The sequence below is a fragment of the Schistocerca piceifrons genome, chromosome 4 (assembly GCF_021461385.2).
Source record: "Schistocerca piceifrons isolate TAMUIC-IGC-003096 chromosome 4, iqSchPice1.1, whole genome shotgun sequence".
NCBI classification, from domain to species: Eukaryota; Metazoa; Arthropoda; class Insecta; order Orthoptera; family Acrididae; genus Schistocerca; species Schistocerca piceifrons.
The window spans coordinates 826,429,137-826,455,488 of NC_060141.1; the positions used below are offsets into that span (position 1 = coordinate 826,429,137).

The window sequence follows — 26,352 nt, forward strand, 5'->3', positions numbered from 1 at the left end:
TTTCACTGATTTTCTCATACCCTCTTTCAGTAAAAGTATATTCATTTTCCTTTACACCTGAAAATTCATCTTCACTAGATTCGTCACTACTCTCTTCCTCAACATCAGATTCACTTAAGCACGCTACTTTTGTACAATAGGGAGCGTTAGTACATTCATTTTCGTCTGTATTTGCGTATCTATTTTCATCTGAACTATCGTCGGAATCGGACCATTCCGGATCGCTTTCAGGTTCTAACATAAAAGCTTTTCTGAGACAGGCACTAAGTTCTTCCTCTGTATTGTCGTCAGGCTTGGATTTTAATTCAATCTCCTCTTTTGACAAAACGGCCTCATCCTCAGCTTTATTCGCATCCACTGTAACTTCATATTCGGTTAATCCTCGTGGACTTTAATTACTTTCAGGTAATCATCTACCCCTTCTCCACGGTGCCTCTCGGTAGCAGCTTGTACTATTGGCGGACTGTTAGCAGAAGTTATTTCTTCGTCAATGCTGAGGATTTCATTCTCCAAATCCTTCCTATCATTAACCTTCCTCCTATCGGCAGCACGCGTACTTTGCGCGGCGCTATTTATTCTCCCCTCTTCAAATTTGGGCCACGTCACTTTATGGACGTCCCTACCATCTCTCTTTCCACCAACTAATTTCTTCGCCTCATACTCCTTCTTAAAATCCTCCCACTCACATTGCTTTAGGCCCTTGTACAGATCATCGATCTGCACACGCCAATCAGTTACTTCTGCTAATCCATTATCGCCTTTTACCTCATTGCAAACACTGCTAACCGCACCTCTCTGTGTATTCACAGTTTCAATTATTGTTTCCTTTGCCACGGAATTATCACTCGTAAAATTTTCATTAGCTCTGACTGCTACGTTCGTACCTACTGCTGCCGTATTGCTAGCGGCTTCTTTCCGAACAGGTGTTCTGCTAGGCTGGGCCGTTGCCCTCTGATGCTCCACTCGCCTGTTAACATGTAGCGCTCTGCGCGGCACCGATGATTCATTCTGGCTCGCACCTGACGCTTGTTTCGCCACAACACGTCGCGGCGTTCCATGCTCGTCCCTAGCCTGTCTCATTACATTACGGTCGGTCCGGTATCTTTTCTTGAATCGGGGCCGGTATGTATTGTCCGCTTCCGTTTGGCCCGCAACGTTCGCGGAAATTAGTTTCCCGCGTCGTTATTATTTTGCGCGGTATACCCTCTACCGCGACCTGGATTATTTCCTCTGCCTCTTCCTCTGCCTCTTCCTCTTTGTATTATATTGACGCGAAATCCATCGCCATTGTTTCGTTCGTCATTACGTCGGTTATTATGGTTACCAAAATTTTGATAATTGGCACGACTTTCGCGCCAATGATCTTCATCTTCGACCCTTTCTAGAAATGCTTGGAAGCTACGATGATTGCTTCCTACATACCTCTTGGAATCCTCCGGAAGCTTTTTATATAGCTCCCAGATAATTTCTGAATCTGATCTTCGACCTCTTAAATGCGTCAATTTCCGGAACCAATGCTCGCAGAAATCTTTCAAAGAATTCCTGCCCCTGTTATCATGCTGTTTGGACATGATGAACTCCCGCCATAAATGGTCCTGCCTTTGTTCAGACCAATATTCTTCCGTAAATCTTTGCCTAAATTCCTCGAACGTCATTTGTTCGGTATTTAAATTTATTCCCCAGCGCTTGGCATCACCCGCTAAGGCGCTAATTACAACGTTTATCTTTTCCTGATCAGACAAGTGCTCAGGAATTACTCTCTCGCAATTTTTGATAAAATCTAACGGATGCCACCCGTTATGTTTCTTGGCTGGATCGAAGCGTTCCTCGCCTTCTAGCAGCTTCGTAATTGGTGTGCCATTACAGACAACACCAAGCCTATCTTTAATTTTGCTCTCCAGATCGAAAATTTTGGCCTGAATTTTCGTAGTATTTTGTTCACAATTTTGAACACATCCGGATACTTTTTTACTTAAATCCCTTTCAGTGTCTGAAACTACCTTTTTCAATTGCGATATCCCGTGTTGACATTTGTTTACGATCTCAGTTTTAAGACCGAAAACTTTTTCGTCTACCTTAGTTTCAACCAGAGGTTCTACTTTCTCTTGGATGTTGAGAATTTCAACCTCGAATCTACTGTTAATGTTTCCAATTTCCTCCTGCATAGTATCCATATTTTTGTTAATGGTATCAATTTCAAATTTCAGAGTATTTACCACAGAACTTAAATTACCCATTTTTTGTTCTACCTGTTCTATTTGTTTACTAATTTTAATTCCCTGCCCTTCAACCTGTGCTTTAATTTGATCCACCTGTGTTTTGAGTTGCTCGTTAACGTGTGTTTTGAGCTGGTGTCCCTGTGTTTTGAGCTGCTCGTCAACGTGTGTTTTAAGCTGCTCATTTTGTGTTTTGAGCTGCTGATCAACATGTGTTTTAAGCTGCTCATTCTGTGTTTTGATTTGCTCACTCTGTCCTGAAATTTGTTTGGTTAATTGTTCAAATAAGTCGTTCATACTTAAAATTTTTACACTGTTTTGTTCTACGGAATCGGTGTGTTCCGATCCTACTTCAAAAGTTTCTTTCGGTTCTTTCTTTGTCTGTGGTGAATCAAATATGTCAGTGGATTCGTTCACGTACCCACTATCATCTACAAAGTCACCCTCTGCTTCCTGTTTTGTCCCTTGTTGTGTCCGAGGCGATCTCAACCTTTCGATCTGTTCACTGACATGTTCGTGGTATTGTATGTATGCCAATTGTCTTCCGCTAACGCCATCTGTTATCTGGCCGCGTAAACTCCGGCTACTGCCAGCCACATTCTCCATTTCACTTGGCGCACCTACCCCGTCTACGTTTCTGTCCATACTAAATGCCAACTACACCACACTGTTATACTTGGCTCACACTGCAGTTTCTTTTGCTAAACTTTATTGCTATTCGTGCCACTGAACAACCACTGTTCGGTATTTACATTAATTTGTAACCGACAACAGATGGACGTCCTGTCACCGGGAAGCCACTTGTAACGCTACCGCCCTACTCGGACGTAGGTTAGCTCTATAAAGCCTGTACTGTAATAAGTTCACGGGCTTCAACTTATAAACAAGGATTTTTAGTACATTAGTTGACCGCGTGTACCTAATAGAAGCAAAATCGGACTTATATTCAGTCAATAACCACAGTGATGCATCAAGCAAATGTACAGTATAATTACTCTTTCGCATGGACAAGAAGTACACACAGTAGGTGCTACCTATAATTAACAATTCGGTCGCCAGCCTACTTAGGCAATTAGTGAGTTTTTTCTTGTACAAGTGGGTGCATGTACAAGCATAGTAACACGGAGTAATGATGCGTTATATGGCAAAGTTTGGAACCCGAAAAATCCACTGAACTAAAGCTTTCTCTTTTTGTACTAATTTGGACGAGTTACATTTACACAACACTACACAGTAATGATTACTACTAACTGCATTTTGTATGTTGAGCAGACTGAAATCGGGCATAGATTGCCCTAGCGTCGACAATCTTAAAAGTACACACACAATATCACTATGAATGATGGAAAAAACACTAATACATTTAGGATTAATATAGAATTTAGCTTTACTGGTCAAATCTGATCAACACATTTCAAGGTTTGAAAGAATAGACAAGAGGGGGGGGGGGGCCTTGAAACTGTTATAGTCGTTATACTGAAACTGTTAAGTACAGAAGGCAAATTAACACACAAAATTATCAATCTATGGATAACTACTCTTTTGTCTTACTTCTGAATAATTTAACTGTCATTATTTCTGTCTCAGATTAATTAAATAACATCGCTAACTCAATTCAAAAAAAAAAAAACTCTTTTGTTCTTTACCAACATTTGCAACAACACACAGAACTTTAGATTCCTTTTATGGCATAGATTAATCTGCTGATAATTTTCTTTAACACAAACATTAAACTTTCAGTTTAGGATACTCGGATTGCACAATACGAGGTAAGGATCCTGTCTAGGTCAGTGATCAGGATAAGTCATGGCTAAAGCAATTCTGGTAGAAGTCACGTTATTATTGAACAGTCAGAAACATTTTCGACACTGGTCCACACAGATACACTTCTAAAGATGAAATAAATGTTTGACCTGTGCAAGTCGGTGCGGCGGATGGCGGGCAGCGAGATAGCGGGCAGCACGGCACACATGCAAGCACGGCTAAGGCTCACACTACATCGGCACTTTCCATCTTCGTAGCGTCGTAATCTTTCCAATTTTGTGCCTCAGAATATAGCCATGCCAAGTAGTCGTCGGAATCGGTCCATCCGAGGCTCAATGGAATCCACTTTTCCTGGGTAGCCTCCTCGGTACAGTACGTGTACTTCCGACTGTTGCTCGCCTCCGACTGTCATACTGTGCCCGTTGTGCCGAACCGCGCCAGTGTGCGTTTTCCCGCCTCGCCTGCCTCCACCTTTTCCCGCTCCCCTACAGGTAGGGTATTCACCACAGGTTTTCTACTACACATATCCTAATGCATTACCTACGTATGGACCAAGTGTATAAATTACAATTTTCACATCTTACAATAGTTTTAACATTAAATACACTTTCCTTTGATTACCACATTATTTGAAATCTAACATAAATAATAATATTCGTTTCAAAAGTTGCTCACAGTTTCTTTAACATGACACAAAAAGAATCGAAAAATAAATCCAACACATTGCTATTATTAATTTATCTAAATTCATAAAGAAAAAATTATTATATGTATAATTGTCGTTACAGAGTATGTCCACCGTCTGATCTGACTTGTAAAATTTACTTGGATCCTGTCCTTTTGTGAAACCTAGCAGGCATCCTATTGAACCTTTCTGGTGAAATTCAATCGTTGCATTTACAGTCCTTATCTCAGATTTAAGTGTATTGATGTTTGCACGTAGTTCAATACTTTTTCTAGATTGTTTTAAGACTTCGTTTAAATTGTTGATATCGTATGCACCCGGTTCTATTTCCACAATATCTTTTTCACCATTAATATGCAGATGGTGTTTATTGTTAAACTCAGTGATATTTGGGATGCTGTTGTACGCCTCGAGTCCAATCAACGCAATACTCCATTTACCAACGTTCAAATCAACTGGCGGGAAGTAATTTGCTCGCAATACAGATGTTAGTTCTTTTAACTTCAAAGTGTACCACATTGCATCTGAATATCGACTGATGAATGAATGTTTAAACCTCCTCCTTACATAGCATGCTTCTTCTTCTTTGTGAATGTCAAGAGAAACACGATGCATAGATGTGAATCTTCAGGTTTTGGCGGCGCAAAGACTGTTCCATTAAGTTTCGGGTGTGCAGCCGCAGCAAGTCTCCTTCCTCTTCTAATATTTCGGCTGTAAAACGTTCAGCCATCTTCAGAGTGAGCCGCAAGACTGCCGCTCCAGTTATTTTTTTTTTTTCTTTTTTTTTCTTTATTGAATTTCAATTCCCCCCAAAGGGGGGGGGGGGGGGGCGGGCTAGCAGCAGCTTAGGACGCCGCTCTGCAGCCTACAGATTTTCTGACAGAGAGCAGGAGAATAAATAATAATAAAAAACAGGCGATAAAATTGGGGACTTAGTGAGTAACAAGGTGAAGAGAAAATGGGGAAATTAAAACAAGCAACAGAGGGATGATGAAGCGAATAAGAATACATACGGAGCAGACAGGGAAAACAATAGATAGTTAAAAAAAACACGGCGACAGTCTGGATTCTGTTCGCAAAGTATATAAAATTCACACACAGCGACAGCATGGTTTCTGTTCGCAACACAACACTGAATAGGCACTAGAACACAGCACGAAAAAGTCGGCAAAGGTGACACCACAGTCGAGAGCAGGTGGGGGGAAACTGGACAGGAGATGGGAAAACAAAAAGGGGGGAAAGGAGAGTAAAAGCGAAGGGGGTGGGGGGGGGGGGGGACCGGGAAAGGAGCTGACGGAGTATGACGACCCATAAGAGGGGTAGGGGCCAGACGCGACAGGGAGGGGGGTAGGCAGAGGAGGGGAATACAAAAGGACTGGGGGGGAGAAGGGAGGTAGGGAGAGCCGTAGTGGGGAGGATTTTTTTTTTTTTTTTTTTTTTTTTTTTTTTTTTTTTTTTTTTTTTTTTTTTTTTTGCCGCCCCAGTGCTTGCTTCGTCGCTTTATACTGTTGTACCGCGCGACTGCGCATGCGGCCACAGATGCAAATGCGCCAGAGACGTTGGTCGGCGGCAGAGACGTGCATAATGCGCGAGTTGTATCTATGACTCCGCAGTTGACCTTTGTTGGCATATCGATATATCATTGTGAGCTGCACTGTGACGACGTCTTTGCGAGTTTATTACAGCAAGTGCCGGATTCCAGGATTTATCAAGATTGAAACCACTGTCTCTATTAATTAAGTTCGTCGTCAAGCGAATTTCAATTGCCTCCTTTACTATCGAGTCCCAAAATGACGATGTAGTTGCCAAAATTTCGACGTTGTCATACAACATACTGTGACCATTATCAATACAGTGCTCTGCCACGGCCGACTTAGTAGGTTGTAAAAGTCGTGTGTACCTCTGGTGTTCTGTACATCTTTCTAGGACAGTACGAGTTGTTTGTCCGATGTAAGAGAGGCCACATTCACATGGAATTTTGTAAACTCCAGATTTTCGGAGCAGAAATCATCTTTGACGGAGCCCACGAGTGCAGCTGTCTTAGGTGGAGGACGAAAAATCACTTTTATTTTGTGTCTGCCGAGAATGCGCCCTATTTTTGATGAGAGGCTACCCACTTTGACTCACAGAGCGCATATTATTTCTGACGAACGCAGTCTGCAAGATGAACTTTCCCACTTACAAAGAGTGTTTGAAGACAATGGGTACTCTCCACAACAAATACAGAGGGCACTGAAAATGAAACCGAAAGCGGCCACAAAGAAAGCAGAAGAAGATGAAGAAACCTTTAAATCGATGGCCTTCCTGCCATATGTGGGTAGCGTCTCATCAAAAATAGGACGCATTCTCGGCAGACACAAAATAAAAGTGATTTTTCGTCCTCCACCTAAGACAGCTGCACTCGTGGGCTCCGTCAAAGATGATTTCTGCTCCGAAAATCTGGAGTTTACAAAATTCCATGTGAATGTGGCCTCTCTTACATCGGACAAACAACTCGTACTGTCCTAGAAAGATGTACAGAACACCAGAGGTACACACGACTTTTACAACCTACTAAGTCGGCCGTGGCAGAGCACTGTATTGATAATGGTCACAGTATGTTGTATGACAACGTCGAAATTTTGGCAACTACATCGTCATTTTGGGACTCGATAGTAAAGGAGGCAATTGAAATTCGCTTGACGACGAACTTAATTAATAGACAGTGGTTTCAATCTTGATAAATCCTGGAATCCGGCACTTGCTGTAACAAACTCGCAAAGACGTCGTCACAGTGCAGCTCACAATGATATATCGATATGCCAACAAAGGTCAACTGCGGAGTCATAGATACAACTCGCGCATTATGCACGTCTCTGCCGCCGACCAACGTCTCTGGCGCATTTGCATCTGTGGCCGCATGCGCAGTCGCGCGGTACACGAGTACAAAGGGACGAAGCGAGCCGAGCACTGGAGAGGCAGTCTTGCGGCTCACTCTGAAGATGGCTGAACGTTATACGGCCGAAATATTAGAAGAGGAAGGAGATTTCTTGCGGCTGCACACCCGAAACTTAATGGAACGATGCATAGATGTCCACAGAGTTGCGTATTAAAGTCCTGATAGCGTCGATAATTGTAGAGCACACCTCTTCTGTGAGCGAAGTATCGTTGGAATTCTTCTGGTGGCTGCAGTCGAAATAGTAGACGGTATCCGCTATATTCCTAACCTATTATACCCAGTGAGTGCTGGTGCCTCCGGCTACATCTAAATTCACAATACGGCATTCACCAGTTTTCCACATAGTCTTCGGTAATGTATCCCGCATAAACACACCACGGAATCTTGGTATCTTTAATTTGTCTCTAACAAATATAAGATGATCTCTATTTGTGAGGGGTCTATCTGGTAGGACCACTAATGGGCTTTTTTTTATATATATATGAATAGACCAAGCACTTTTCTGTACGGTTTCAAGTATAGTCCTTTCTCGATGGCTGCGGCTTCCATCATGCGATAATGTCTTCTTGCCTTTTCTGACTGTGTTTGGGGGTTTTGCGCGTTCTTGACCGTTCGAGCAATAACTGGAGCACCACCAGCGAGGGAACCTAGAGCGCGGAGAGGGTCGGGATGAGAAATGGAATAAAACCGCCAGCTGTCTTGGTAAATGGCAGAACTCTAGGTGCTTTAACCGATCCTCTTCTTCTTCTTCTTCTTCTTCCTGCATCTTTCTGCTTCAGTGCGTTTTTAGCTGCATATAATGCCGTTAGGATACAGTTCTTCAAAAGCCTTGCTTCCCGCCCTTCTTGTTCTTCCTCTTGTTTAGTGCACAACGTGCAGCATTCATAACTCGCTTGAAATTCATCACTCCTAAACCCAACTTAATTTTTTCACGCATGGTTTTATCAACTGCAGATGCTGCGATGCGTTGACCTACACCAATATCCCTTCTTCTCTGCATAGCCTTAGCCGTATCAGCTAACATCCTATCTGCAGTGTCACGACTTGATAGATCTTTATTTGCAGCGTATGCAATGTCGTGTTCCACACACGCTTCGTCGAGCAGATTAACTCGCGCCAAGCGTTTCTGAAGCGTTGTCCCAGGTCCACAGTAGTTATACTCAGAAACATGTAATTCCACTGGCAGTTTGTCTAGAATACCACCACCTCTTCTAATGTGTCTCCTAGCACTCATGTTACGCTACTGTTGTGGTTGTGGACTATGCACGTCCATTATATAGCAAATCGTCGGCATCAATCCAGCTGTTTTGTGTAGCAGGAAAAACAGCCATTTGACTAGTGCTTTATTTCCCCGTTGTCTTATGACTCTCTCCATCCGGTTCTGAGATTTTCTGCGACTTCTCGGTGTAGATGCAGCCTGCAGTTTCTTCACCTTTACTAACCTTCAATATATAAGTTCTACGATTTGTTCGTTGCACCTTTGAAACTGTAAATATCTCTGTTGACCAATTCGGTATGTATGATTTCTCAAACGCCGTCTTGTGTTTTGAGATACGCACCAAATCACCTACATTAAATTTCTATTTTCGTGGACCCAGCATCTTAATGCGATAGTACACCGTATCCATGAGTCCATTATCACGAACATCTATTGGTCTCGTTTTTATTGTGCTATGTTTGGTTCGATTATACTGAGCAGTTATTTCTGGGAGGATATCTGTCCATTTGAATGTGCCGCGAAGGTTAAATCGCATCCACATTCGACCTTCTATTGTTCTGTTCAGACGCTTCACGATACTTGCCTTCAGGTGAGTGACTGTTGAGTAGTGATGTATTCCGTACCGCTGCATCACTGCCTTGAAATGCCTATTGTAGAACTCCCCACCGTGATCGGTTTGGAGGTTGTCTGGGCATCGATTTGTCCTTGTCTGTAGCAAATGCTCAATAACATCCGCGACATTTCGACCCGTTTTTGTTTTGACAAGTAATGCCCAGGCAAATTTGGAGTATGTATCAATAATCATTAAAATATATTTGAATCCATTATTCTCATGTGAATAATCCCTCATATCTACAAGATCATTTTGCAACAAGTCATCCAAACCTTTAATCATAGCCGGCACGGGTGGCCGAGCGGTTCTAGGTTTTGTGGACTGGCAAGACAGCCAATCCACTAGGACAGGAGGCCGAAGGGCACGCGTTTAAACTCACGCAGGCTGGCGTGAGGTCTGTAAAATGATAAGGAATTGAGACTAGCAAAAACGGTACGTAGCTTCTGGAATACTTAACTTTAATCCATAATTGGTGAACATCGGTCTGACGGTACATGTATCACAAGATAAATAGCAATTGATAATGGCGCCTTGATAGGTCGTAGCAAATGACGTAGCTGAAGGCTATGCTAACTATCGTCTCGGCAAATGAGAGCGTAATTTGTCAGTGAACCATCGCTAGCAAAGTCGGCTGTACAACTGGGGCGAGTGCTAGGAAGTCTCTCTAGACCTGCCGTGTGGCGGCGCTCGGTCTGCAATCACTGACAGTGGCGACACGCGGGTCCGACGTATACTAACGGACCGCGGCCGATTTAAAGGCTACCACCTAGCAAGTGTGGTGTCTGGCGGTGACACCACACTAGGCGCTACAGTCTGGAACCGAGCGACCGCTACGGTCGCAGGTTCGAATCCTGCCTCGGGCATGGATGTGTGTGATGTCCTGAGGTTAGTTTAAGTAGTTCTACGTTCTAGGGGACTGATGACCTCAGAAGTTAAGTCCCATAGTGCTCAGAGCCATTTGAACCTTTAATCATAACATGCCTGCGGGGGCATGTTTTGCGTGTTGGTTTGTGCAGTTCTCGAACTACTGTCTCCATACTTATTCGATGATACATCTCTCTCTAAGCTCCGAGATTATTGAAACAGCCTCATTCGAATGAGCTGTATTACCTGCAGCAGCTGATGCCATGAGCAGCCATAGTCGATCTATTAGTTCGTTGGGATCGTCATAATATAATATATATATATATATATATATATATATATATATATACTGCGGGATTCGATTATTCACTGCTTTACGCTCAATGTCAATATCATCACCGCTGCTGCTGTTCTTGTTGCTTTCGCCTTCAAGTACTGGTTTTATATTTCTTGTTGCTCTGGCTTTTCCTGATCTTGTTCAGTATTTCACGGTACGTTTCCCTATCATTAAATGAATAATTTATAGGTTTTTTGGTAGGTCTTAGGAAAATAAGATTTATTAAGCAGCGTGTTCTCGCAAACAGCCTATCACCAATCTGTATTGTGTCTTCAGTTACAGTTACAGGATGTGTACCCAACATGTACGGTCTTCCCCTTCTAACGACGAATGTTCTATCTATCTGACCGGGGGTGTGTCGAATAAATAACCCATCAATGGCAACACCTTCGTTACCGTGTGTTTTTGTTTTTGCTGAGAGATGTCGGAGAGATTCAGTAAATGACTTAAAGGTCTCTCTTAGTGTCTGCTGTCGATCCATTTGCCCTAACCTCAGCAGCAGCAGCAGCAGTTTCTCACGAAGTGCTTTACGCGCCTGAATCACTTTCTGCTTCGTCAACATCTCGGTGTATACTAATCAGACATCTCAGCAGCGTGACGCTTTGTATATCCGGTCATTTTCTTCTTCCTCTTACTATGAACCTGATCGCCCTTCTCAACAACAAGGAAGTCTACATCTACTTTCCATTGAATAGCCTCGACCTTTTAAGTTAAGTCGGTTACTTTCGTACTGACTTGAGTACCAAGCTCATTTAATGCATTCACCATTCTCAGAAGAGTCTGGTGATACATCTCTAGTTCCCTGCGCCGCGAATTTGTCCATGGTGTAGCGTAGACTGATGTACAAACCTCTCTTCCGTGCTATGTATGCAAAACCTCTTGAACGTTTTGCCTGTACCTACTATCACTCAGTTTTCGTGTTTTAATAACGAGAACCCATACTGTGAATGCTTCCAGCAATCTGCACATATCTTTACAAAATCATTGAACGACATGTCCGTTCCGACATGTGCCTGGTAAATGTGTTTTAAATTCAGGTTGTCTTTTTTGAATTCTATAATGAGGTTTGCGTTATCCCTAACTAACTGTTTGGGGATTCTGGAATATGTGTGACTTAGATAAAATACATCAGCATCCACATGACTGCCGAAACAGAAATATTTTCGAATTTGGTCTTGGTTTTCCACAGCAATATCGTCAAATACGAAGACGGTTTTTGGCTTTGCTTTTTTCAGGTGGAGGGATATCACCGCTTTCACTGAATGTCGTGTATGTAACACCATCTACACCGCGCAATATTTGCTACAATAGCTGATACTTGGGTTGAAACAGTGTTTTTTTAAAATACACAAACATGTTGTAATCGGACCTCATGTATATATGTTAGCAGAGTCATGACGACATTAGTCTTCCTACAGTTGGATGGACCTACAATAATTGCTCGTATATTATCAGGAAGGAGAATTCCGTTCTTCTTGTTCTTCTTCTTCAGGTCTTCATTTGCATCTTCACAGGACGAGTCATCGACAACAAAATCCTTGTGGCGAGGGTGCTTCACCCAGTCCGCCATGATACTAACTACACTGGGTACAGACAAATAGTTGACATCTATAGAAAAATACACTTGAAAGGATAACAATAGTATGTATAGCCACTATAGGTCCGTCACTTAACCGACTGAGCGATATTGACTACACAGAGAATACAGCTATATATTTTACCCATGAAGAGTAAGATGATCAATCAACATTTCAATAACTCGTATAACATTGAAAAAAAAAATAATTGCAATACTTTGACTATAATGAGACAGGTATAAAATAAAACACAAACACGGTTTGAGATTATATATACATAAATTATTTATTTAAATATCATACATGGGGTGTAGTATTTCAGGAATATCATTACAATCTGTTTGTATCTTCTTCTTCGCACCTGTACTGTATTTACAAAATAAAGCTTTTTGACATGCAATAAATTCAGCTCGTATCTCCCTCAAACCAACAGGTGCCTCACAGTATTCAGGTTTTTCACACACACATTTAATCTGTTTCTCTTTAGGTAAAGCGTTCATGATGAACAGAGGTGCTGCTTAAGATTATCAACATGTACACTATGCACACGCACGAGTCTATGCTAGGCAACCAATGGTTCAGTCTGTCCAGTGTAAGACGTATGGCAGTGTCCAGATCCTATAACTTCATAACTGAGACATGTCTTAGATAAACGCAGCTGTCACCCGATTTCACACATAATGCAGTCATCGTACACTGTTGTAATAGAAAGTGTCACACGAGTAAGTCGAATGTCTGGGGGAGAACGAGTTGGATAATACTCTGTAGTCATCTGCTGATTGGTGTTGCTCTCTGCACGACATATTTCATCCCAATCGAACTCATAAACTGGCACTTTACATTTTCAGTATCCATTCTCGCATGCAACCCCCAGACATGATGCGCTTCTTTAGCAATGTTCACACGTTTCGATCCACTGGGAGTTAAATTGTATGTGGAGGTGAAGAGCGTAGGTGCACTTGACGCCTTCCTATCCACAGTACCTGCACTCTGTGGTTGCACTGTCACAGGGGTGTTCTGCTGGGGTGGGTCATATGTTGGCGACCAGTACTGACCTCCATCTTGTTGTTTAACACCTCCAGCGACAGCTTGCGATGTGTCGGGGGCAGATCACGCGTCTTCATCACACAAATTGATGAGTGCCATGGATAACAGAAGCTCCTTGTCCTGCTCCATCAAGTGGGCTATGTGCGTTACCAGATCCCACATGGCCGCTACTGGTTCAGACACACTGGGGGCTGTTGCTGCAGGTCTCGACAAGTTGACAGCCGAGGTTGATACAGGTCCGGATGTGGCAGCAGAGCTTAGCATGTTGGCACTCGACCCTGTTGAACAAAGATGAGAAAGCATTAGACATAGACCTAGATGTGAAAACTTTGAATAATGATAATACTAAGGCTAACCAGAGAGAAAGATGTGATATGGGATACTTTCTTTTCCATTTAATCCTGTTCTGCATGGCTGTGCTGGAGTGCGACTGCTGTTTATGCTTCACTGTTCGTGTTCTTCTTCTGCTGCTGCTGCTGACTGACTGGACAAGACTGAGGCCCCAGAGCTGCTGACCCTCACTTCTCTCCTACAATGACGTCGACGGATACTATCATCAGTCCAGAACGTGACTGGATTAAGGGCTCCTATCGGTTCCCGCCATTTCCCCCACCCCAGAACATCATCTTGGATTACATCACAGAACAGACGAAAGTGCCCTCTGCTGGTGGTGTTGTGTGCTAGGTCCAGACCTCGTGGTGAACACATTGTTTGCAGCCATCTTGGATAACGGTACTTGCATCATCAGCTGGCGTCATGGCCGCCATCTTGGATTAAGTAATGGGACGGAAGACAGCACCCTCCTTATGAGGAGGTGATTTAGCTTAGTGGAGGTAACCTTTCTTTCACACCATTTTCTTAGCTTAGTAGAGATGCGTGAATTGACCTTTTTTACTGCCAAAATTCAAACTTGGCGCCAGTTCATAGTAGGAGGTGGAGGTCAGGTGACTTAGATTAGCGAAGGTAGCCCAAGGGACCTATCTTCCCGCGATATTATTAGGTTAGTAGAGATAACCCTGGTATGATGTTTTATCCAGTTGGAATTTGAGCTTCCCACCATTTTTCTGTGGTAGGGGAGGGGAGGGGAGTGGTTGTGGCACTTTCCTGCCAAAAGCCGCCATCTTGGATGACGTCGTCGCCACCATCTTGGATGACGTCATCGCTGCCATCTTGGATAATGGTACCTTGCATCAGAACTGGCCTTGCCACAATATTTACATTCACGTAGCGCCAGAGCGTTGTGTGGTATGATGAATCCAGATATCTTCTTCATCATGCTGTGGGATTGCACGAATCCGTCGTCTTCCACGGAAGCAGCTCCTGCACATTTGTACTACCGGACAGAGACAAGCTAGTGACGTCTCCGTTATGCTCTGAGGAACATTCACATGGGCACCTATTGGTCCAGGTCAGCTCGTGCAAGGCTAAGGACTATCGTACACTGGTTCCAGACAATCTTCATGACGATCACATTTTCCGAGGGCAGTGGCATTTTGCAATGAGATAGTGCGCCATGTCAAAATGCCAGGTGTGTGGTTCGATAAACACAGTGGCGAATTCCAATTGATGTACTAGCTCCAGCATCTCCGAGGTGGCGATGAAGTGGGAATTTTCTCATATAACCATTTCAAGAGAGTACCCTCAATAGCAGGAATCCGGTAAAACATCAGATCTCCGACACTGCTATGGCCGCAAAAAGATCCTGCAATAATGGGACCAATGACGGGCCCTGATAGGTGACACGTCCGTTAGCATCCCGTCTGATCACCAGCATCCATTCATATCCATTGTGCACTCCAACGGACTTGGGCAATTCCAAAAGGACAATGCGACACCCCACATGTTCAGAAATGCTACAGGGTGGCTCGAGGAACACTCTTCTGAGCGCAAACACCTCCGCTGGCCACCAAACTCCCCAGACATGAACACTGTTGATCATATCTGGGATGCCTTGCAACGTGCTGTTCAGGAGAGATCGCCACACCATCGTACTCTTACGGATTTATGGACAGCCCTTCAGGATTGATGGTGTCAGTTCCCTCTAGCACTATTTCAGACATCAGCCGAGTCCATGAGACGTCGTGTGGTGGCACTTCTGCATGCTCTCACGGGCCCTACACAATATTATGCACATGTACCAGTTTCCTTGTCTCTTCAGCGTATGTACGTAAGAGTTCCCTGTAAACCACTGTACGATGCACAGTGTAGGGTACGTTGTACCACTGCCAGTCATTTCTTCTCCTACTGGCAAATAGGGCGACGGTAAAACGACTATCTTTTTGCCTCTTTAGTAGCCCTAATTTCTCATATTTTGTGTCCGTCATCCTTAAGCGAACTGTACGTTGGAGGCAGTAGAACCGCTCTGCACCCAGCTTCAAATGTCGGTTCTCTATATTTCCATAATAGAGCCTTGCAAAAAGAGCTTCGTCTTCCCTTGTGATATTCCTATTTGAGTTCACAAAGCTTCTCCATAACACTTGCATGCTGACGGAACCTTCTGGTAACAAATCTAGCAGCACGCCTGTGAATTCTTTCTATGTCTTCCATTAATCCTACTTGGTGGTGATCCCAAACACTCGAACAGTAGTCAAGAATGGGTCGCACTAACGTTCTACACACCGTGTCCTTTATGGATGAGCTTCACTTTCCCAAAATTCTCCATCTATTTCATCGCACAGATATTTAATCGATTGCGTCAAGCTGCATCCTAATAATGCTATATTCGAAGTTACCTGATTGTTTTTCCTCATCATCTTACATTTTCTACTTTTAGAGTGATCTACAATTCATCACGTGGACTAGACATTTTGTCTGAGTCATTTTACACATTCCTATTGTCACTAAACGACGACACCTTTACACCACGGCGTCATCAGAAAACAGCCGTAAATTGCTGTTCACCCCTGATCTTGCTCTTTCCAGTGTTGTTTTTTGCTGGATGGAAAGGAAAGTGGTGCACTCAGCTTGGGCCATTTGAATAGGAATTAGCGCATCAAAGTCTGGAAAGCTAACAACTTATGGGAGGGCATTGTGTTTATCCTATATTTCTGCACATCGCATACAGATGACGCTGTGCGCCAGGTCATGGCATAGCGGCTGGTCAACATTGCACGAACGCATTAGACACCAAACTGATGCAGTTAAAATGTACAGAGAAAATCTATGTCGATTATAAAGCACCCTTCCGAATTTTTCTGCCTGTATGTGAAGACTAACCTCTGGCTCTCTAGTATGGATTTTGATACAGTTTCCAGTAATAGATACTCTCGTTCACAAGGAGGATTGTGAATACAGTTTACAAATATTTTGTGCAAATTGGCTGGACAATGATGAAGTTTGTCGATTAAGGTGTGTGCTCTGAGAAGTTATACTAGCATTTGAATTTACTGTTCAGTTTCGTAATGCCGTCTTCTCACGGAACGTGAAACCCCCCAGACGTGGTGACCTCCCTGCGTCCAGCAGCCAGTTCCTCATCGCGACTTGCGACTCCGGCGCCAGCGCCGTCCAGCGGCATCTCCCGGCTGCATCTGGCGCGTAACTCACACAGACTCGTTGCGAAAATGGATGCGCATAAAATAGCGGTATTAATGGTCGAAGAGTAGTCGACAAAATCTCGAAGGTTCTCTGGCTTAAACAGCGAACAGCCGATAGAGGAACACTACATATTATAATGCTGTACAACGACGTGAGGTACGACTAGTTGGCCTACTCGTTAACTCAGCTGGATGTTTTAAATTGTTGTTGTTGTTGTTGTGGTCTTCAGTCCTGAGACTGGTTTGATGCAGCTCTCCATGCTACTCTATCCTGTGCAAGCTTTTTCATCTCCCAGTACCTACTGCAACCTACATCCTTCTGAATCTGCTTAGTGTATTCATCTCTTGGTCTCCCTCTACGATTTTTACCCTCCACGCTGCCCTCCAATACTAAATTGGTGATCCCTTGATGCCTCAGAACATGTCCTACCAACCGATCCCTTCTTCTGGTCAAGTTGTGCCACAAACTTCTCTTCTCCCCAATCCTATTCAATACTTCCTCATTAGTTATGTGATCTACCCATCTAATCTTCAGCATTCTTCTGTAGCACCACATTTCGAAAGCTTCTATTCTCTTCTTGTCCAAACTATTTATCGTCCATGTTTCACTTCCATACATGGCTACACTCCATACGAATACTTTCAGAAATGACTTCCTGACACTTAGATCAATACAGGATGTTAACAAATTTCTCTTCTTCAGAAACGCTTTCCTTGCCATTGCCAGCCTACATTTTATATCCTCTCTACTTCGACCATCATCAGTTATTTTGCTCCCCAAATAGCAAAACTCCTTTACTACTTTAAGTGCCTCATTTCCTAATCTAATTCCCTCAGCATCACCCGAATTAATTAGACTACATTCCATTATCCTTGTTTTGCTTTTGTTGATGTTCATCTTATATCCTCCTTTCAAGACACTGTCCATTCCATTCAACTGCTCTTCCAAGTCCTTTGCTGTCTCTGACAGAATTACAATGTCATCGGCGAACCTCAAAGTTTTTATTTCTTCTCCATGAATTTTAATACCTACTCCGAATTTTTCTTTTGTTTCCTTTACTGCTTGCTCAATATACAGATTGAACAACATCGGGGAGAGGCTACAACCCTGTCTTACTCCCTTCCCAACCACTGCTTCCCTTTCATGTCCCTCGACTCTTATAACTGCCATCTGGTTTCTGTACAAATTGTAAATAGCCTTTCGCTCCCTGTATTTTACCCCTGCCACCTTTAGAATTTGAAAGAGAGTATTCCAGTCAACATTGTCAAAAGCTTTCTCTAAGTCTACAAATGCTAGAAACGTAGGTTTGCCTTTCCTTAATCTTTCTTCTAAGATAAGTCGTAAGGTCAGTATTGCCTCACGTGTTCCAGTGTTTCTACGGAATCCAAACTGATCTTCCCCGAGGTTGGCTTCTACTAGTTTTTCCATTCGTCTGTAAAGAATTCGTGTTAGTATTTTGCAGCTGTGACTTATTAACCTGATAGTTCGGTAATTTTCACATCTGTCAACACCTGCTTTCTTTGGGATTGGAATTATTATATTCTTCTTGAAGTCTGAGGGTATTTCGCCTGTTTCATACATCTTGCTCACCAGATGGTAGAGTTTTGTCAGGACTGGCTCTCCCACGGCCGTCAGTAGTTCCAATGGAATATTGTCTACTCCGGGAGCCTTGTTTCGACTCAGATCTTTCAGTGCTCTGTCAAACTCTTCACGCAGTATCATATCTCCCAGTTCATCTTCATCTACATCCTCTTCCATTTCCATAATATTGTCCTCAAGTACATCGCCCTTGTATAGACCCTCTATATACTCCTTCCACCTTTCTGCTTTCCCTTCTTTGCTTAGAACTGGGTTTCCATCTGAGCTCTTGATATTCATACAAGTCGTTCTCTAATCTCCAAAGGTCTCTTTAATTTTCCTGTAGGCGGTATCTATCTTACCCCTAGTGAGATAGGCCTCTACATCCTTACATTTGTCCTCTAGCCATCCCTGCTTAGCCATTTTGCACTTCCTGTCGATCTCATTTTTGAGACGTTTGTATTCCTTTTTGCCTGTTTCACTTACTGCATTTTTATATTTTCTCCTTTCATCAATTACATTCAATATTTCTTCTGTTACCCAAGGATTTCTACTAGCCCTCGTCTTTTTACCTACTTGATCCTCTGCTGCCTTCACTACTTCATCCCTCAAAGCTACCCATTCTTCTTCTACTGTATTTATTTCCCCCATTCCTGTCAATTGCTCCCTTATGCTCTCCCTGAATCTCTGTACAACCTCTGGTTCTTTTAGTTTATCCAGGTCCCATCTCCTTAAATTCCCACCTTTTTGCAGTTTCTTCAGTTTTAATCTACAGGTCATAACCAATAGATTGTGGTCAGAGTCCACATCTGCCCCTGGAAATGTCTTACAATTTAAAACCTGGTTCCTAAATCTCTGTCTTACCATTATATAATCTATCTGATACCTTTTAGTATCTCCAGGGTTCTTCCATGTATACAACCTTCTTTCATGATTCTTAAACCAAGTGTTAGTTATGATTATGTTGTGCTCTGTGCAAAATTCGACCAGGCGGCTTCCTCTTTCATTTCTGTCCCCCAATCCATATTCACCTACTATGTTTCCTTCTCTCCCTTTTCCTACACTCGAATTCCAGTCACCCATGACTATTAAATTTTCGTCTCCCTTCACAATCTGAATAATTTCTTTTATTTCATCATACATTTCTTCAATTTCTTCGTCATCTGCAGAGCTAGTTGGCATATAAACTTCTACTACTGTAGTAGGCGTGGGCTTCGTATCTATCTTGGCCACAATAATGCGTTCACTATGCTGTTTGTAGTAGCTTACCCGCATTCCTATTTTCCTATTCATTATTAAACCTACTCCTGCATTACCCCTATTTGATTTTGTGTTTATAACCCTGTAGTCACCTGACCTGAAGTCTTGTTCCTCCTGCCACCGAACTTCACTAATTCCCACTATATCTAACTTCAACCTATCCATTTCCCTTTTTAAATTTTCTAACCTACCTGCCCGATTAAGGGATCTGACATTCCACGCTCCGATCCGTAGAACGCCAGTTTTCTTTCTCCTGATAACGACATCCTCTTGAGTAGTCCCCGCCCGGAGATCCGAATGGGGGACTATTTTACCTCCGGAATATTTTACCCAAGAGGACGCCATCATCATGTAATCATACAGTAAAGCTGCATGCCCTCGGGAAAAATTACGGCTGTAGTTTCCCCTTGCTTTCAGCCGTTCGCAGTACCAGCACAGCAAGGCCGTTTTGGTTATTGTTACAAGGCCAGATCAGTCAATCATCCAGACTGTTGCCCTTGCAGCTACTGAAAAGGCTGCTGCCCCTCTTCAGGAACCACACGTTTGTCTGGCCTCTCAACAGATACCCCTCCGTTGTGGTTGCACCTACGGTACGGCTATCTGTATCGCTGAGGCACGCAAGCCTCCCCACCAACGGCAAGGTCCATGGTTCATGGGGGGGAGGTGTTTTAAATTGAGTACAGGTAAAGTATAGAGTCTAAAGTCGGTTTGCACAGCCACAGTATTCATATTCTCGATGTTGCACTGAGTACCAACACTCTGAAGTAAGGTATTTCATCACATAGATTTCAAGAACGATATTTTTTATATGAATGCGTTGTAGTAATCCTTTCGGACATGTTAGAAGGAACAGACACGAAGCATTCATATAATTGATTCGCCTAGATGGGCAATGGATCCATCCTGTTCAGTGCGGTTGTACAAGTTCGTACAATCCGCGCAGATGCGATAACACTGTGTCCCAGATGGCGTAGTGGTTAACGCACGAGCCTAGGAAGCGGGAGTTCCTGGTTTAGCATTCCACACGTTTTCCCTCGTCGTCGCTGATTTTGCGTAGTCTCCCGATGCAGCTGACATCAGTAACCACTTCCCTTTCCTGTCCTCTCCCCCCTCCCCCACCCCCATCTAACGATATTTATTTCGTAACTTCACTTGAGTGGAAGAGGAAGGAGATTTTTTCGGACTTGCTCACCATCGTCTAAAAAGATGTTTCGTAAATTGAAGAACAAACCGTCTTCAGTCACAAGTTGCGTTTATTTACTGCACTATGCATTTCGAGTCCTGGAGGCTCAACTTCTGGTGCTTTTTAGTGATTTATATCAAGTTTTTTACTTGTTTGCCTGTTGATATCACATTTTTGTGTTACAACATGGTATAATGTAGATATAAGTTTAACAGCGTTGATAATATGAAACTAGCTTACAGTTTAACATTGTACGATGTCTGCTTCTGTTGTGCAGCTGGTATACAGGATACACATCTTTAAATTTGCAGTACATACTGCAGTACATACCAGCTGCACAACTGAAGCAGACATCGTACAATGTTAAAATGTAAGTTAGTTTCATATTATTAACGCTGTTTAACTTATATCTACATTATACCATGTCGTAACAGAAAAATGTAATATCAACAAGCAAACAACTAGAAAATCTAACATAAATCACTAAAAAGCACCTGAAAATGAGCCTCCAGGGCTCGAAATGCGTAGTGCAATAAATAAACTCAACTTGTAACTGAAGGCGGTTTGTTCTTCAATTTACGAAAGTAAAACAGTCGCGGACGAAACACTGAAAAACAATGGATAAAATTAAAAAAAAAAGATTTTTACCTGCAAGGTACGAATACAAACATGAGACAGTCCATAAAACCAAGAGATAGACATATCTTTTACACAAAGTTTCACAATAGCAAGAACTTCAAGTGTGCTACTTGTATTTTCTTTCTGACATAGACAGCAAGTCACGTTGAGATTTCTGACCACTGGAGAAACATCCCAGTCATTGGTCATTAGCCGGCCAGTGTGGCAGAGCGGTTCTAGGTGCTTCAGTCTGGAACCGCGCGACCGCTACGGTGGCAGGTTCGAATCCTGCCTCGGGCACGGATGTTTGTAATGTCGTTAGGTTAGTTAGGTTTAAGTAGTTCTAAGTTCTCAGGGACTGATGACCTCAGATGTTCAAAATGGCTCTGAGCACTATGGGACTTAACTTCTGAGGCCATCAATCCCCTAGAACTTAGAACTACTTATACATAAGGACATCACACACATCCATGCCTGAGGCAGTATTCGAACGTGCGACTGTAGCGGTCACGCGGTTCCAGACTGAAGCCTCTAGAACCGCTCAGCCACCAGCGGCCGGCCAGATATTAAGTCCCATAGTGCTCAGAGCCATTTGAATCATTGGTCATTACAACAAGAATTGCAGCAAATACATTATTTGTAATAAGAATAATTGGCCACTCTCTGCGGAGGTTAGAGTCCTCCCTCAGGCATGGGTGTGTGTCTTGTTCTTAGCACAAGTTAGTTTAACTTAGTTTAAGTAATATGTATGTCTAGGGACCGATGACATATGCACTTTGGTTCCTTAGGAATTCACACACATTTCAACATTTTAATACTAAATAACATCGACTACTCCAGATACCATTTCTATTAACTTTATAAGAGAGACTCAGAATCGTTTTGAAAAGAATAGGCGAAAACAAAAAGTAATTGGAAGAAGGTGGAAGCAAACCTGCAACCTTACTCTCACGACCTTATCAAGTATGCTACACCTTCAACGTAGCAACAAGCCCTCCGAATATAATACACATTATCTAAAGAGTGTCTTTACAAATGTCATTTGACGTTTAATTACGACAAACTACACCAAAACGACGCACGTTTGGTATATCATCGTTGTGCCGTAGTGTTTCAATGGTATACATTCATAGCACATAAGTTATAACACTAAAATGTCGTAATACAGAAAGCCTTTAAACTACGTATGTGTAGTTGCTGTGATTTTATTATAACAAACTGTACGTAAAACGATTCGTTGCAGAGATATCGTTATTTTCTAAAGTTTTGAAACAGGTTATACTCATGCCGCATACCCTGTGATAAAGGAAACCCACCAAATACTAATTCTACCCAATATCTGCCTCGTAACTTCTGCTTGTGAAGTAAAACTGATATCGCATCTCACTGGCCACATTTCTCTACACGAGGCAAAACCCTGACATGCGAGATTCTTCTTCATTTCACGCTCTGCACTGTAGCAGAATTTGGAGTTCCACGCTGTGACCTCACCAGCCGCATGCACCACTTGCGTTTCTAGGTCCCGTGGGAGGACGGCTTAACGTTGTCTGCACTTTAACCACGACGGTATGCTGTGGTTAGTAAACAGAATTGCCGATAGGCCAGACAAGTAGCCTGACCTCAGATACCTAATGTTACTGACGCCAACACAGATCCCTACACCAGCAAACAAAGAGGAACTTGTGTTTCAGGTCGACTGGTCGTACCTGACAGAAGCAGACGGGCGATCCTGCCTGGCGCTCGCAGACAGCAGGTGTGCGTGGCCCCGCGGCAAGGCGCTGGGCGGCTCCAGCTCCACCAACGCAATGGTCTACATCAGGGGCAGCCCGCAGGACTACGACGGCTGGGCGGTGCTCGGCAACCGCGGCTGGGCCTACCGAGAGGTGCTGCCCTTCTTCCAGAAGCTGGAGGCCTTTGACGAGGAGGAGCTGGACACGAGGCCGGACGCCGACGCCGTACACGGCCGCCACGGCCCCATCCGCGTAACCAGACCGCCACGTCTGGACCCGGCGTTCGATATTCTGGACGCCGCAGCCAGAGAACTGGGCTTCAGAATTATTCGAGATTTCAGCGCCGAGCCCAACGTGGGGTTCGGTCAGGTACACTGCAGTATCTGGAACGGCTCCAGGTGGAATGCCGCTCTGGGATACCTAGGACCAGCTAAAGTGAGGCCAAACCTACACGTCGTGAAATTCGCTCACGTAACGAAAGTGCTGATCGAGCCCGAGAATCTACACGCTTACGGTGTACAGTTTTTGAAACGAGGAAAATTGCAGGAAGTTAGGGCCAGGAAGGAAGTAATTGTATCTGCAGGAGTTGTCAACACACCTCACATACTGATGCACTCCGGCATCGGACCGAGGTCACATTTGGAGGATTTCGGAATACGAGTTTTAAAGGATCTCAGAGTAGGTTACAATCTACAGGATCATCTCTTGTATGTCGGCCTGTATTACACGAGGAAGGCGTCGAGGAAGAAAAGGCCCGAACAGGACACGTTCGAATACTTGCTGAAAAGGACAGGTGCTCTGTCGAACACGGGGATCACTTCTTATATCGGTTTCGTGCAGACTGGCGGAGCACCACACCGAGCCTCGTATCCCGATATACAGATGATGTACTTGTCTGTAGACAGTTCCACTGGCGGCCTAGTGGGGAATTTCTTCAACTTCGGCGGCGAAATGCTCCGCGGTCTGGAGAACGTGACGGCCAGCGAGGACGCGATACTGGTGGGCACGTCGCTCTTGGCCCCCAGGAGCCGCGGGCGTATCCGGCTGAGGAGCGCTGACCCGACGGAGGCGCCGGCGGTCGAGAGCGGCTACCTGTCGGACGCGCGCGACCTGGACACCCTGGTGGCCGGCGTGGCGGAGGCGCGCCGGCTGGGCTGGACGGCGGCGATGCGCGCCGCGGGCTACCGGCCGGCCGAGCTGCGGCTGCGGGCGTGCGCCGCCCACCGGCCGCTCAGCCCTGCCTACTGGCGCTGCGCGGCGCCGCGCCTCGCCGCCTCCGCCAGCCACCCCGCGGGCTCCGCCAGGATGGGGCCTCCCGGAGACGCCGGCGCCGTCGTCGACCCCCGGCTGCGCGTCCGCGGCGTGCGCGGGCTGCGCGTGGCCGACGCCTCCGTCATGCCGCTCGTCGTCCGCGCCAACACCAACGTCGCGTCCATCATGATCGGCGAGAAGTGCGCCCACATGGTGGCCGAGGACTGGAACCACTGAAGCATTACGTGGGTTGAGAATGGAAGTCACGCCAGCTAGGTGGCATCGTAACTGCTTTACTCTGTGGCTACACTGTGTCGATTTGAGGTTACTAATCACCACAACCAAAGTGGCGTTTGGGCACTCACGAACGCGCGATCTCGACAGTCGACGGTCTCCTTCTCTGCCGTAAGGCTTCATTTGGGCCCAGCACACAAGGGCGCACCACTCTCTCAGCTGTCATCAGCTTTAAAGACTGCAGCTCCTCCGTCTCGCTCCCCAGCTGGTACCGATGCGATACTCCCACTCCCACCAAGTGAAAAACCCATTCACTGGCGGTAGTTGGATCCATGGCATGCCACTCATCTCTTTCGCATTAGCTGTTGCGAGGCACAGAATCCGATCTGCAGTGGTCAGAAGCTGTGACTTCAAGTCTGTCTTTCTGCAAATCGTAAGGTTTGTCGTTAGAAGTTTCTGGAGATAATCATCTTCTTCTCCTTCTTCACTTCATATAATTGCAGATTTCTGTTATGGTGCTCCATGTCTTGTACAGTCTTCCAAAGTTTCTTCTCCAGTGCAAATGTAATGGACAGCCTTTCCCAGGAGTCATTCTCCACCCGTGCAGTTTCACCTAGTTTCCTTATTTTTCCCTTAGATTGTTTATTCCTAAACCTTTCCTTACATAGTTAATACAGTCAATTAATTTACGATCGTCCTTTGTAGATTGCTCCACTCTTTTCAAAAACCTCATTTCTCGAACCTGTTTTCTACTTTCTTGGCCTGTTGCTGTTGCTCAAGTTTCACTTCCGTTATTAAGGGTTGGTACTGCTATAGTATCATAAAACAACAGCTGGGTTTCTTCCCTGGCTTTATTCTGTAAACTTTTAACGATCGTTCCACATATAAAAATATAATTATTTTTCATCCACGTCATGCTAATATTGGTAAGTGCTGTCACATCCTAGACATTTAAAGCGTTTAACTTTCTGCAAGATTCTCTTACTCAGAAGTGTTATACGCGCTACTAGTTGCATGCCCTGAAATAGCATCACTTTCGTTTTATCTACAGACTATGTTGTGTTGTAATCTGAGGCTACCAGATTAACTTACAGTTCCCCATCTCAATGTCATCTTCATCTTCTGCAATCGGAGCTAGGTCATCTGCATATAAAATTACGTTTACTCTACTGTCACAATTTAAACATACTTCTCATTTAATCAACTTTTTCCATTTACTGATCGCTTCTTCCACGTACATACTGAACAGTGGTGGACACACGCTTCATCCTCATTGTATCTGTTTGCGTTTCTTGTCTACATCATTTTATTTCACATATCTACAAGAAATTCAGTCTTTGTGTATATGCTATTAATATCATTCATGAGGTGAGATGCACAACCTCAGTCAGCCAGCATAATCCATAGCATTTCTCTGTTCGTGTTATCAAATGCCTTTTCAAAGTCTATAGAAGTAATTTCAGTTTCCGTATTGAATTCCCGTCATTCTTCTATAGATTGTTGGAATGTAAAGACATTGTCAATAGGTGATCGTCCCTTTCTGAAACCTGACTGGTTTTCAGATATAAGTTTTTCCGTGAATTCAGGATTTTGGCGTTCAATTCATGTGCTGAATCTGGGCTTATTATTTATTTTTATCACCCTTTTTAAAAATAGATCTGACTTTCCCTTTTAACCAGTCTTTTGTACCTTGTTGTTTCCTCC

The 26,352-nt window shown here is 43.9% G+C and overlaps 1 protein-coding gene across 1 annotated transcript in view; it reads left to right on the forward strand.

Annotated features, from left to right (window-relative positions):
- LOC124796229 (glucose dehydrogenase [FAD, quinone]-like) overlaps positions 1–24,651 on the forward strand; it is a 38,038-nt gene extending 13,387 nt beyond the window's left edge. The window contains exon 2 of the mRNA XM_047260320.1: positions 23,125–24,651. Coding sequence (XP_047116276.1) covers positions 23,125–24,651 — 1,527 coding nt within the window. The remainder of the gene's footprint in view (positions 1–23,124) is intronic.
- Positions 24,652–26,352: the final 1,701 nt, after the last annotated feature.